We start from the raw sequence: 12,871 nt of genomic DNA, 5'->3' as shown, positions 1-12,871 counted from the left end.
TGTTATTAGTGCATTTCTTGTTATTTTCTATCTAATCACAACGTCAAGAGATCATCTTGTTGATGTGTGTGGCAATGGTGCCACTGTCTTCACAGATTTTCCATGACAAGCGTTGGATTATAGTCCATTTCTGACATCTAATGGGTATACTTGGTAGTGCAGCTTGTTTGCCCTCTCTATAAACCCCGCCTCCGAAAATCTCTCTCAACTTCTAATTGGTTCAAAGAATTTTCTCTCTTCAGTCTGATTCGCTAACTGGATTCGCCATAGCCGTCACTCACAACAGAGGTCACACATGATTCAAAAATGGACGCGTCCTGTTGAAACGCTACCTGCAGTCTGAGTTTAAAATGAATACTTGTATTATTTCAGTTATTTTGAAGCAAAAACACTCTGAATCATATGGAAAATATGGAGCTTCCTGAAGAGACCGTGTGAGCTGTCGTCTACTCCTGCGATGCTTTCACTCAAAGCTGTGTCATGTTTACAAAGGGTGGGTTTAAAATTTTATAAAAAAACATATTATATCTCAACTGTAATGTGATATATAAAAATACAAATCGGATAAAATTGCTAACAGCAAAATACACTGTGCTTTACTTGCAGCTCTCGTGTTTGTTTATTTATTGGTTGATTGACTGACGTAATAAAGCGTCATTCTTAAAATTTGGCAACTGTCCCTTGAATTTTCATGAAAATTCACGAGAAAAGATTTCTATTTTTAGATAAATGCTGTTCTTTTGAACTTTCTATTCATCAAAGAATCCTGAAAAAAACGTACACAACTGTTATCAACATTGATAATATAAGAATAATTGTTTCTTGAGCAGCAAATCTTTGTATTAGAATGATTTCTGAAGGGTCATGTGACACTGAAGACTGTAGTAATGATGCTTCGCCATTCCAGCAATAAATTACATTTTAAAATATATTCAAATAATAAAAAAAAGTTATTTTAAATTGTAATAATATTTCACAATATTACAGTTTTTACTGTATTTTGAATAAAAATAAATGAACCCTTGGTGAGCAGAGGAGACTTCTTTAAAAACATTTTAAAAAATTACTGATCCCAAACTTTTGAATGGCAGTGTATATGGGTCATTGACGAATATGGTTTTTAAATGTGTAAAAAAAAAAACACATAATGGAGATATAATTTATAATAAAAAGTTTTATTAAGTGTTAACAATGAGATTATGTGGTTTTTAAAATAAATTAACACTGCTTATGTCATTTTTTTTTTTACATAATGGACAAAATTTGTCACCACAAAAGTCATTCCGACCAAAATTTCGGTTTTACCGAATGATACTTTTGGTTATACCGAATGACGATATTTTCAAACAATGCTAACAGGCTTATATCTAGCTAGCTAGCAAAAGGACAATCAAACATTTTATATTTAGTACAAGTTTTTAAAATATTACAACATTTTCCATGTTTTATAGCGGTTGTACCGAATGACCTGATGGGACACGTGTATGAGCAAGTGAAAACATGAATTTTTCAAATAGTTAAGAGAGAGTTAGTTACTTTTCTTGATGACCATGTGGTCCTTTGCAAGTGTCTGAATGATGTCCCATCCTGTCACATGATATTAACAGCATGACTTGAACCAAAATGGTCCCTTTATATTGGTTACTCCGAACGACATCAATGAAATTAATTTTTCCGGACATTCTTTCTCATAACAAAGCAATGACTTCTACACATAATTTTAATTCCATTTTGCACTTTTGATATATGATGTTATAAAATCATGCCAGACTAAAAAAATATATACATTCATTTAATTTTAAGATATTTTAATCACAAATGAAATGTCTGTATTGGCCTTTGGACAGTTAAACCGAATGACACTTCAAAATCTTTAAAATACCTTTATATGTAGCAAAATATAATTAAACCTTTTGGATTAAATAAAAGAGATCTAGTTGTACTACCTTACATACTTTGGATGCCATATCTTGGTGTTTTATTATTATTAAGGCCTTTGGACAAAAAAATGACCCCTCACATCATTGACCCATATATAAAGATAATATAAATAATTTGTCCCTTTATTTCACATTACTTATGTTACCCCTGTGAAAAACTAGCATTTTGAAAAGTTTAAGGTCAAAAGTTCCTATTTGAAAATTATAAGAGTTCAGAGGAAGAAGAGGCTGTTCAAATAAAAAACATGGTCACCTCCCCGCATATAAATTCCCACATAAACTGCATCAATCTATTTGTAACCCTTTTCTACAGCTGTGCACCTGCTACATGGCTCTCTTCAAGACCAGACACCGTCACTGGACTGTGCTCTCTCAGAACAGAGCTTTGCACTACACTGCCTGTGAACTGCAGTGTTCAAACCCAGACTCCTCCTCCTTTGTCAGCAGTGTAAACCAGACACCGACTGCCTCAGAACCTGCGGATGAGGGCCCTCCATCTCCACCCACCCACTGCTGCATGAGCGGCTGTCATAACTGTGTGTGGATCGAACATGCTGAAAAACTCCTGGAGTATTACAGCGATGGTGGAGAGAGAGCTCTGGCAGCCATTGAGGAGAACGTTCTCGATGACAACCTAAAGGCTTATCTTAAAATGGAGATCAAGTTACTGAAGAAGCCTTGAAGACGGTGAACTTGGGTGGATATTTATTGAGAATTCAGGGTGTTTCATAGCAGCAGCTATTTGCACATTTTTAATGGGTGAGTCTCACTAAATCTGTCAAGAACATGCCCAGGTCATATTTCACCTCAAAATCAGTAAGAAAAATATATATTGCACAAAGACAATAAATCCTAATCTTAAGGCCATAAGCATTTCATTACAATTAAGCCCCAAATAATGCATGCATAAGTTTTCCTTTTGATTTTCTTTTGTAATGTCTTTACAGTACAGGACTTCTCACAGAATATAGTGCAGTTTATTATAATGAAAATATACATATATAAAAGTGTGTTGTGAATTTTTAAGGGCATGTTCAGTATTACAGAACTGACAGATGTCAGACTACACCCATGATAAGACCTTATCTAAAGAAGCATGTTTTTAATATGTTCACTTCTGTTGTGAAAAAGATATTAATTGCTAATGATGTTAAGTATTTATAGTTATGTTTTATAATTTTATAGATATAATTTAATATTATAGAAAGCGCACAATTTCTTATGTATCATTATCAGTTCTCTGTAAGATTTTATAATGTTTTTGAAAGAAGTCTCTTTTGCTCACCAAGACTGCATTTATTTGGAAAATACAGTAAAAAGAGTAATGTTGTGATATATTATTACAATTTAAAATAACTGTTATATATTTTAAAATGTAATTTATTCCTGTGATGGCAAAGCTGAATTTTCAGCATCATTACTCCAGTCTTCAGTGTCACATGATCCATCAAAAATCATTCTAATATGCTGATTTGCTGCTCAGGAAATATTTCAACAGTTGAAAACAGTTGTGCTTGTGGAAACTGTGATATTGCAATAAACTGATAATAAATAAAAACTGACCCAAACTTTTTGAATGGCATAGTGAATAATAATGTAAGTGTGGTTCTATGTTAAGTGCTTTATACTGTTGTATACTAATAAGTTTACATACCGCTTGTGAAATCTGTAAGATGTTTAGAATTTTTAATAAATAATAGCAATTATAAAAGTTTTCAAATACATTTTATAAAAAGCTGCATAACAAATATTTTACTGTATACACGTATTCCACACATAAATGTGAAATTTTAAAATTAGCCTATAAAAGTTCACACTTTTTTTCTTAATATTTTTTTTATCTTTTTATATAATATTTTTCTTAATATCATGCGTTTCCTACTCGAGCATTATTGACTGCTTGCAACTTTAAAAACCCCATTTCAATTAAATGAATACTATATTTTAGTTTGATTGTTTGTTTTTTTAATAATTTGTATTTTTAAGGGATTTTATGGTACTATATTATATTTATGCAGTAGTTATAATCCATTTATTCACTTTTTTGATCATAGACCTGAAAAGTAAGTTTCCAACTTAAACTATAAATCTTGAATGCTTTGTAGCACAGACTTAAGTTTGGCCTGTTTTTAAAGAAGGCTCTTGGAAGATTATTGCTAAAGTGGACTTACACTGTAAGTTAAGTTTAATTTAAGTTTATTGTTATGAAAAATGCACAAAAATACTATTTTTAATTTTATATGAAATATATATTTTCCAAAGCAAGTTTTACTCTGAAACTATAAGAAAATCAATGCCATAAATCTAAACAAGTTGTGTTCCAAATATGAGGTTAATACAACAAAAAGTGAGCTTTCAGTAATATTTTCTTTGCGCGCAGTACCAGACATTTCCAGTAGATGGAATTCGTTTCCCATTCATTTCCAATGCGGCCATTTATTACTACACTGCCCGGCCAAACAAAAAAGTCGCTTTAATAGGCAAATACTTAAGAATCTATGAATGGATCATTATTACAGTGATATTTATGTTTCCAGCATGTTATATGTTTGGCAACGGTTCTTTTAACCCTTAAAGATGGAGTGTGTAGCTTTTCATTTCTTAAACAACCATGTAGGAAGACACATCATGTCCATATTCCAGGATGACAATGTCAAAATTCACCAGGGCTAAAGTTTCTTTCTTCTGTTGAACACAAAAGAAGATATTTTGAAGAATGTTGGTAACCAGACAGTTGACACTAGCCATTGACGTCCATGGTATTTTTTTTCCTACTATGGAAATCAGTGGCTACCATCAACTGTCTGATTACCAACATTCTTCAAAATGTCTTATTTTGTGTTCAACTAAAATTCATACAGTTTTGGAACAACTTGAGGGTGAGTAAATGATGACAGAATTTTCATTTTTGGGTGAACTACCCCTTTAACGATCTCAATATCATTGAGTCCGTGGGGAACAACTTGAACATGCAGTGCATGCAACCTAACCAAAGACCTAACCAAGGACCTCAAGGCTTTTTATGAAAGAAAAAAAAAGGAAAAAAACTAGGCAGCTTTACCACTCAAGACAGTCCAGGGATGACACAATATTAAAAACCAAGGTATGTAAGCAAAATAATTTGTGTAGATTCAGTTGTTATGTTGTCTTGCATAGTATATGCATGTCTTTTTTTTTGTCAAAATGTTTTCTGGGAGAAGGACTTAAGAGAGATAACAAAATGCCTTTATGATCAACTTCTTAAGGGGTTAGTAACTCTAAAAGTCAGTCTCTATCTTTGTAGAATCACATCTAAACTCTTCCAACAAATAATTCTTTATGACCCAAATGCTGATTTAAATGGCACAGGTCATATGTTTCCCTGTCTGATCAGCTCTTGTGGCATTATAACCCACATTGGCTGGCTCTAGTCATCAGGGTTGCCTAGCAGCATAGATTGTTCATGGCATTGGCCGGCACTTGTGTGACCGGTTTCTTTGACGACAGTCATCCTGATCTGAGTACCTGTGAGTCAGCATATGAGGGCTTGATGCCGCGTGCCGGGCCAAGGCCTGGAATCAGGGCTGTGATCCAGCTGCTTGAAGGATTTGTGATGAATGACGTGAATAGTGGATAGATATTGTGTGTACAAGATGTACAGAAGACAATGTGACACTGGTTCATGGAGGTCATTAATGACAGTGAAGTTTTAGATGGTTTCTTCCTCATTGACTTTGAATATAATTGTGCACACAAACATATGGTATGGTGTTGGTAAGCTGTTTTTGATAGAATTCACCAAGGCTGCATTTCTTTAATCAAAAATACAGTAAAAACAGTCATTTTAATTTAAAATAACTGTTTTCTATTTTCATAAGTTTTAAAATGTAATTTATTCCTGTGATGAAAAGCTGTATTTTCAGCATCATTACTCCAGTCTTCAATGTCAAATAATCCTTCAGAAAACATTCTAATATGCTGATTTGCTGCTCAGTAAACGTTTATTATTATTATCAATGTTGAAAACAGTTGTGCTGCTTAATATTTTTGTGGAAACTGTGATATATTTTTTCAGGATTCTTTGATTAATAGACAAATCAAAACAACAGCATTTAAGGCCCGTTCACACCACGAACGATAAAGATATGGTTCTAAAGAATAGCAGAGTCCACAGCTATAACAATAACGATATAAAGAAACGATATCATTGGGATCACTTTTAAAACGATTTTTTTTTTTTTTCCAGCTGTTCAACTATAAAACACTGACAGCCAATCAGAATCCTTTCTAATTTAAGTGCTCGCGCATCATTGCCACGGTCCAGAAAAAGCCACCACTGTTTGACAAGTCAAACACCCTTTTCAATGATACTTTAAAGAAAATGAATATATGGAAAACAATCGGTCATACCATTGGAATAAATGGTGAGAAGTATTAAAGGGTTAGTTCACCCAAAAATGAAAATTCTGTCATTTATTACTCACCCTCATGGCGTTCCACACCCGTAAGACCTTCGTTAATCTTCGGAACACAAATTAAGATATTTTTGTTGAAATCCGATGGCTCAGTGAGGCCTGCATAGCCAGCAATGACATTTCCTCTCTTAAGATCCATTAATGTACTAAAAACATATTTAAATCAGTTCATGTGAGTACAGTGGTTCAATATTAATATAAAGCGACGAGAATATTTTTGGTGCGCCAAAAAAAAACAAAATAACGAATCAGCGTGTCGAATCATGATTCGTATCGCGTGTCAAACCGACAAACTGCTGAAATCACGTGATTTTGGAGCTCCGAACCGCTGATTCGACAAGCTGATTCATTATGCTCCGAAGCTTCCTGAAGCAGTATTTTGAAATCGGCCATCACTATAGAAGTTGTTTTTTTTTTGTTTTGTTTTTTTTGGCACACCAAAAATATTCTCGTCGCTTTATAATATTAATATTGAACCACTGTACTCACATGAACTGATTTACATATGTTTTTAGTACATGAGGGTGAGTAATAAATGACATTATTTTCATTTTTGGGTGAACTAACCCTTAACGATGAGATCATTATGCCAGGCTAGCAAACAGTTTAACATAAAATTACCTCAGGTATCCAGCGCTAGTTTCGACAACAGTGTCTTGCTTCCTTTGAAGTTGCAGTGCAGTTTTTATTCCACTATTGATTTAGTCAGCTAAATTCACTGAGATTAGATCATTATGCTAGCTTTTCACTCGAAATATAGCATGCTGAGGACATCTGCTGGTTAAAGCCGTGTAAATGCAACAAGAACAGCAAAAACATGTACAACCGCAGCGCGCAGCTTAAAATAAACAGACCATTATCGTTCGTTGGTGTGGACGCAAATATAGTTATCGTTATAGTTATCTTTATGGTTATCGTTCTTGGTGTGAACGGGCATTAAGATAGATTTTAAATTCCAGATATTGTATTGTATATTAAAACTAATAATACACTTGTAACATCAAATCAAAGGGTCAGTGTTACGGTTTGTTAAATGGTTCAGATAACTGCAGGGATAAGAGTTTGGTCACGGGTTTATTGTTTGAGCTGGGTCATCACAGTAATCTCACAAGCTAGTTATCAATTGTCAGAGCACATGGACTCCAGTAACCCACTGGCTTTAATTGATCGATTCCTCTGTTGTGTCTCTTCAGTGAGTCTTCATATCTCATTACTCACAGACGGAGCAAGGGGCATGTTCGACCCCATGACCTTGCACTGAGGTTGTGGGGGCAAATTCTGACCCAAACACAAGAATGAGCAACCAATGACCCATAAATCCATTTTTAACACATCTAAAAATATACTGCTACAAAGATTTGATATATCTTACAATTATCCCAGTTGTCTAATAATTTATTATATTATATTGAAAGAAGACAAAATACATCTTGAGATATTTTGCAAAATGTTATGTTCTGCAGATGACAATTAACTACATTTACTCACCCATGGTAATGTACAACAAAAGACTCTTTGAGTTATGGTAAATCCTAATCACAGATTTCATATTATTTAACTGACAACAGCCCGTCAATAGCAAAGACTCATTACCAGAGCATTACAGATGGCCAGATGCCTGTAATCCTGACCGCAGATCCAGACCATGTAATCAACTAATTAAACCTCCAACCTTTAATCTAGTGTCTTTAGCAGTAATTGTTTTTGTGCCATTCTGAAGGCAGTCTCTAAATAAAGCATGTGTGAAACAGTGATTGGCTGGAGTCGTCCGCTGAAAACGCTATAAAGACTAAAGGATGATTTGCTAATGAACTCCAGTACATGGACCCCCCACAGATGTGAGCCTGTTGCGTAACAATGCTAGAAAGTTGCAGAACAAACAAACCTTAGAAGAACGCTCTCAACCAGTCAAACACTGGTTATGATCCGTTTCTGGATATTTCCATTATGATATCCGTTGTTATTTGATCAGCAAATCTAGTCTCAAGCAGAATTAGCCCATTCTAGAAACCTTCTGGAAAAGATACCTGCCTGTCGCCTTTCTTTGATTTCTTTTTTTTTTTTATATATATATACATTTGTAAATATTCTTCTTTAACACCTAATTAAATACTGCAAGCAGAACTGCATATTCAGTTCAGAAATATTTCATATATTTAATGAGCAATGTGAGATAAGTATTTGACCGTTATTATTGAACAATACAGTTTATTCATATTAAATATTCATATTTATACTATACATTAATTCTTAACACTTTTGGTTGATTCAGTATACATTTACGAGGCCTATATAAAGTAGCCTCATCAAATGCAATGATATTCAGATATTTTATGTGTCCAAATACTGTTTGAGAACATTGTATATGCACTATATTATGTATATATGTTGTTTCATTATGTAAAAAATCTATAGGTAATAAACAAGTTGCTTAAAGCACATGGTGTTACAAAAATACACACACGCCCCATTAAACACATACACACATATTGTGTTCATCTGCAGTCGAGGGGATCAGGGGCGAGAGGCGTCCCTCTCCTAATCTTCTGTCGGGGCCAGAAAGTATAAAAGACCTGTAAACCCTGCACCACTCCCAAGGAAAGCCGAGCGTTGACATCCACTCCTCCTCAGGAGAGAGATACATAAGGCGAACGGTGCTGCAGCTGCACCCAGTCAACAGCCTGTCAATCAACCGGTGAGTAGAACCTTTGAATATTTAATCATCAGTAAGGAATGAGTTGTTCTGTAATAATATTCTGAAGTAAAGTAACAATGTGACTGAAATGATACAATCTTTCAGAAGTATATGGGTCTTGAAGTTCAATTCAATTTTTCAATTCAATTCACATTTATTTGTATAGCGCTTTTCACGATACATATCGTTTCAAAGCAGCTTTACAGAGAAAGCATATCAACATTACAATTTGGAGACTGCAGTTAGCTAATAATGTAATAATTTAGGCGATTAACATACAATCACTGTTAGCAATGTAATTGGAGGTAGAAGCAAAGAGCTCCTGGAAAAATGAATTACATATTAACAATAATTAGGATTTATAGAATGTGAATGTGCGTGTTGATCCAGATGTTGCATCTTCTGAAGTCATTGCAGGAGTTGGCGCCGTCTCTTCCAAAGTTTTAGTCCAAAGTGCTTTTTTTGTGATAATGACCAGCTGACTGCTTATTATATGGCTACTTATTGAATAAATAAATAAACAGTATGAAATATTGATTTGAGTTTAAATAATTTCATTATGCAAGAGGAAATGGACATGAAAGTTTACCTTGGACAAGTAATTTATACAGTTTAGTGGTCATTATGCAAAATTATTTGATCACAGAATGTCACAGTTGACCAAAAAAAGAAATTAAATTAAATATTCCTGTAAAGCTGTATAATAATTTCATCTGTAAAGTATGAAAACTTTCAATGTAACAATTTCAAATGATGACAAATGGTTTATTTTCATTAACATAGTTTATTTAGAGTGGATATTTCGATCATATGTGTTAATTTTTTTTTTTTTAATATATTTTAACATATTTGCTTATTTTTTTATATATATATATATATATATATAATTATTAATAATAATAATTTACAAATTGTACACACTGAATATTCATCTTTAAGATTTATTTATTTTGCAAAATATGTATACAAACCATTGGCCTTATTATTATAAATTCAATGTGATTATGAATATGATTTTAATAGAATTCACTATTAAAAAAATGAATTTAAAAAAAAAAAAAAAAAGGAAACAACAATTGTGCAACAAGCATCATTGCCATTGTGACAGTATGGTATCTATTCTCATTAGTCTTTGAGGAATATACCTGAAGGTCATATTTTGACTCTTATCTTTTCTGTTTGCTCAGCATGTTTGCTGTTATCCCTGCTCTAATAAGATTAACCCAAGTGCAGATTGTCACCATTGGGAGGGGGGACAATTATTAATCCAAGCTCTGGATTACACAAAATGGGTCACCCTACCCATCACTCATTCATCACTCAATGTCCAGCATTGGCCATGATGGACATTCAATTAGAACGGAATATGTATCTGGATTTACGTATTACTCAGTAAGAGGATTATGGGTAAAGTTTTCTCAGTCTGAGGTGGCTGCCATAGATGTTCATTAGGTGCCGGTTTGACCTTGCAATTAGTCTAACCTTCCTTGCCTAATGTTTATATAAAAAATCTATTAAATACCAGTGTTTTAAGTATCACGTGAGCCAGTAAACTCCATTGCAGTAAATTTCCTTTCCAGAATAAAGCCAAAATCCATTTTATAGAAAAATCAATGTGTCATTGGGTGTGAACCATAAACTCACTCCAGTTTTTCTGATATTTTTACATCAGCACTACATCACGGGGAGTGAATTCAAAGAGAAGAGACCAACAGTGACCAACAGCCATGAATCTTGAACCGCCCAAACCAGAGATCAAATCAGCCACCCGTGTCACTGGTGGTCCCGCCACACCACGCAAAGGACCACCTAAGTTCAAGCAGAGGCAGACTCGCCAGTTCAAGAGCAAGCCACCAAAGAAGGGTGTCCAAGGGTAAGTTACAGTGTCAAAATCATGACTTTATGATAATTTATTTGTGTTATTTCACACTTCGGTCATATTTTATTATACTGAAGTAATATTAAAAATGAGAATAATTTAATATTATTACATGACTATATTAAAAATAAATATTTTAAATATTTTACAATTTTAATCTAACTAACTGAGTTCAATTGAATGTATCAAATTAATTTATTTTATTTTATTTTACAGTTTTGGAGATGACATCCCTGGCATGGAAGGTTTAGGCACTGGTAAGCATAATCTGCTCTGCATTTTTCCTCACGTGTTTGCCATTATGACAGCATCACCTACCATCTATTCTAAGCCGCCCTTGTCTTGACAGGGTTAGTCTGATCAGACAGTGCATGTATGTCAGACAAGCCTCTCATACTGAGCATCATCAATGACATTATGACATCAACAGACCTAAATGCTACCTATCCTGCAAGCTGCTTAAGTTAACTCTTTGAATGATAGATGAACTCATATTGCTGTGTTTCTACCTACAGACATCACTGTCATCTGCCCCTGGGAGGCCTTCAACCATCTGGAGCTTCACGAGTTGGCTCAGTATGGTATCATCTGAGCCCTTCACCTTCTCGTCATCCTTCCCGTCATGGTCTCCAAACCACCTGCCTCCGTCCTGGCCATTGGCTCCAAGTGCACCATTCCATCTTTTATAACAGAATAAACACACAAAAGAGCAACATTTATAAAAATGGAAAAACTAAGAAAAATTTCAACAGCAACAAAAAAAAAAATCTGACTATCAATCCCTCCGGTTTCTCTTCTTTCTTGCAGTCCAAGAACACGTTCTGCTCAAACTATAGAACAGAAAAGTCTATATGATCGCATTCTGTTTGCCTAGAAAAACTGCTGCTCCTTTTCTTTGCTCTTTTCTACTCTCCCTCCATTTTCTTCTGGAATACGAAACATACGCAAGCAAGACAGCCTCAGTGTGAGTAAAAACAAGAGACGTACCCGTGAAATGCCTGGCTTCTCATTTCACGTGCCTCGGTGCCTCTTCACTCCACCTTCGCCGAGTTCATAAGAAAAGATCAAAGTCCTGTAGAGATGAAACACCCTGCTGGCCGACATTTTAGTTAGACCACCAAAACTTCATTTCAGCCCACTCTTTCCCCATCAGGCTACCCAATTGGGTAATAAATACAGATTTTGACATTTCAACCTTTCCACTCCCTTCTACTTTTTTAATGTCTCTGTGGAACAGTTACTTTTTAAATATCATATTGGCTTTGTGTTTTTGCAACCCCCTTATTCAATGCATACATACATATACAGGCACAACTGGATCGTTAGAATTCATTTTGGGCTATAATTTTCGGTTTCAGTGAGTCTCTCGGGTGACTGTTAGGGAGCAGTGTATTGGGCTGTCATGTCTTGTGTTTTCTTTCATTCATATAGGCCTAGTTATTTTTCATCGCCATCATTTGTCATCTTCATCGTCATATTCTTCTTTGTGTCCCATTTTAGTTTTACTAATAATTTATTAATTAATTTCCATTTGTATATTTCATTGTACATTATTATTCATTATAATTTGATCTACTCATCGTATAAGGCTCCATTTAAATGTCCTGTATCTTTCATAGATTTATAATTTTCTAGCCAATAATTTTCTTTCACTTTTTTGTCATTGTGTCAAGTACGTGTTTATTTCCCTATGTTTATGTTTGTTGCATGCTCTGTTTTTCACCTTTATGTTTTATGTTCATTCATTGATTTGTTCAACCATTAGTTTAGTCACATTATAGGTATTTCTAATTTAATGAATTCTAGTAGAAAAAGCCCATTTCCCACACAGTCAGCTCCTCATTTATCCAAATATAAATTATATATCCAAAGTAAATTCTATACTATAAAAAAGTGGTTTGCA

General features: G+C 34.2%; 1 protein-coding gene across 2 annotated transcripts; it reads left to right on the top strand.

Moving 5' to 3' along the window:
• pde6gb (phosphodiesterase 6G, cGMP-specific, rod, gamma, paralog b) lies at positions 1 to 12,410 on the top strand. 2 transcript variants are annotated; one of them, XM_051915676.1, is made up of 5 exons: positions 1 to 493; positions 8,900 to 9,089; positions 10,762 to 10,962; positions 11,185 to 11,225; positions 11,484 to 12,410. In XM_051915676.1, the coding sequence occupies exons 3-5, from the start codon at positions 10,817 to 10,819 to the stop codon at positions 11,558 to 11,560; spliced, it is 264 nt and encodes an 87-aa protein (XP_051771636.1). In that variant the 5' UTR covers positions 1 to 493; positions 8,900 to 9,089; positions 10,762 to 10,816; the 3' UTR covers positions 11,561 to 12,410. The 2 variants fall into 2 exon arrangements, with proteins under 2 accessions (XP_051771636.1, XP_051771637.1); XM_051915677.1 differs by lacking the exon at positions 1 to 493 and adding an exon at positions 6,762 to 6,918.
• Positions 12,411 to 12,871: the final 461 nt, after the last annotated feature.

The sequence above is a fragment of the Ctenopharyngodon idella genome, chromosome 12, assembly GCF_019924925.1.
Source record: "Ctenopharyngodon idella isolate HZGC_01 chromosome 12, HZGC01, whole genome shotgun sequence".
Classification (NCBI taxonomy): Eukaryota; Metazoa; Chordata; class Actinopteri; order Cypriniformes; family Xenocyprididae; genus Ctenopharyngodon; species Ctenopharyngodon idella.
This window is presented reverse-complemented; position numbering and strand designations above follow the sequence as displayed.

Bases quoted from the DNA above. Each gene is read 5' to 3' on its own strand.
- pde6gb (XM_051915676.1), top strand. From the start codon at position 10,817: ATGAATCTTGAACCGCCCAAACCAGAGATCAAATCAGCCACCCGTGTC. The intron at 10,963-11,184 runs GTAAGTTACAGT...TTTATTTTACAG, and splicing joins CCAAAGAAGGGTGTCCAAGG to TTTTGGAGATGACATCCCTG. The intron at 11,226-11,483 runs GTAAGCATAATC...TTCTACCTACAG, and splicing joins CATGGAAGGTTTAGGCACTG to ACATCACTGTCATCTGCCCC.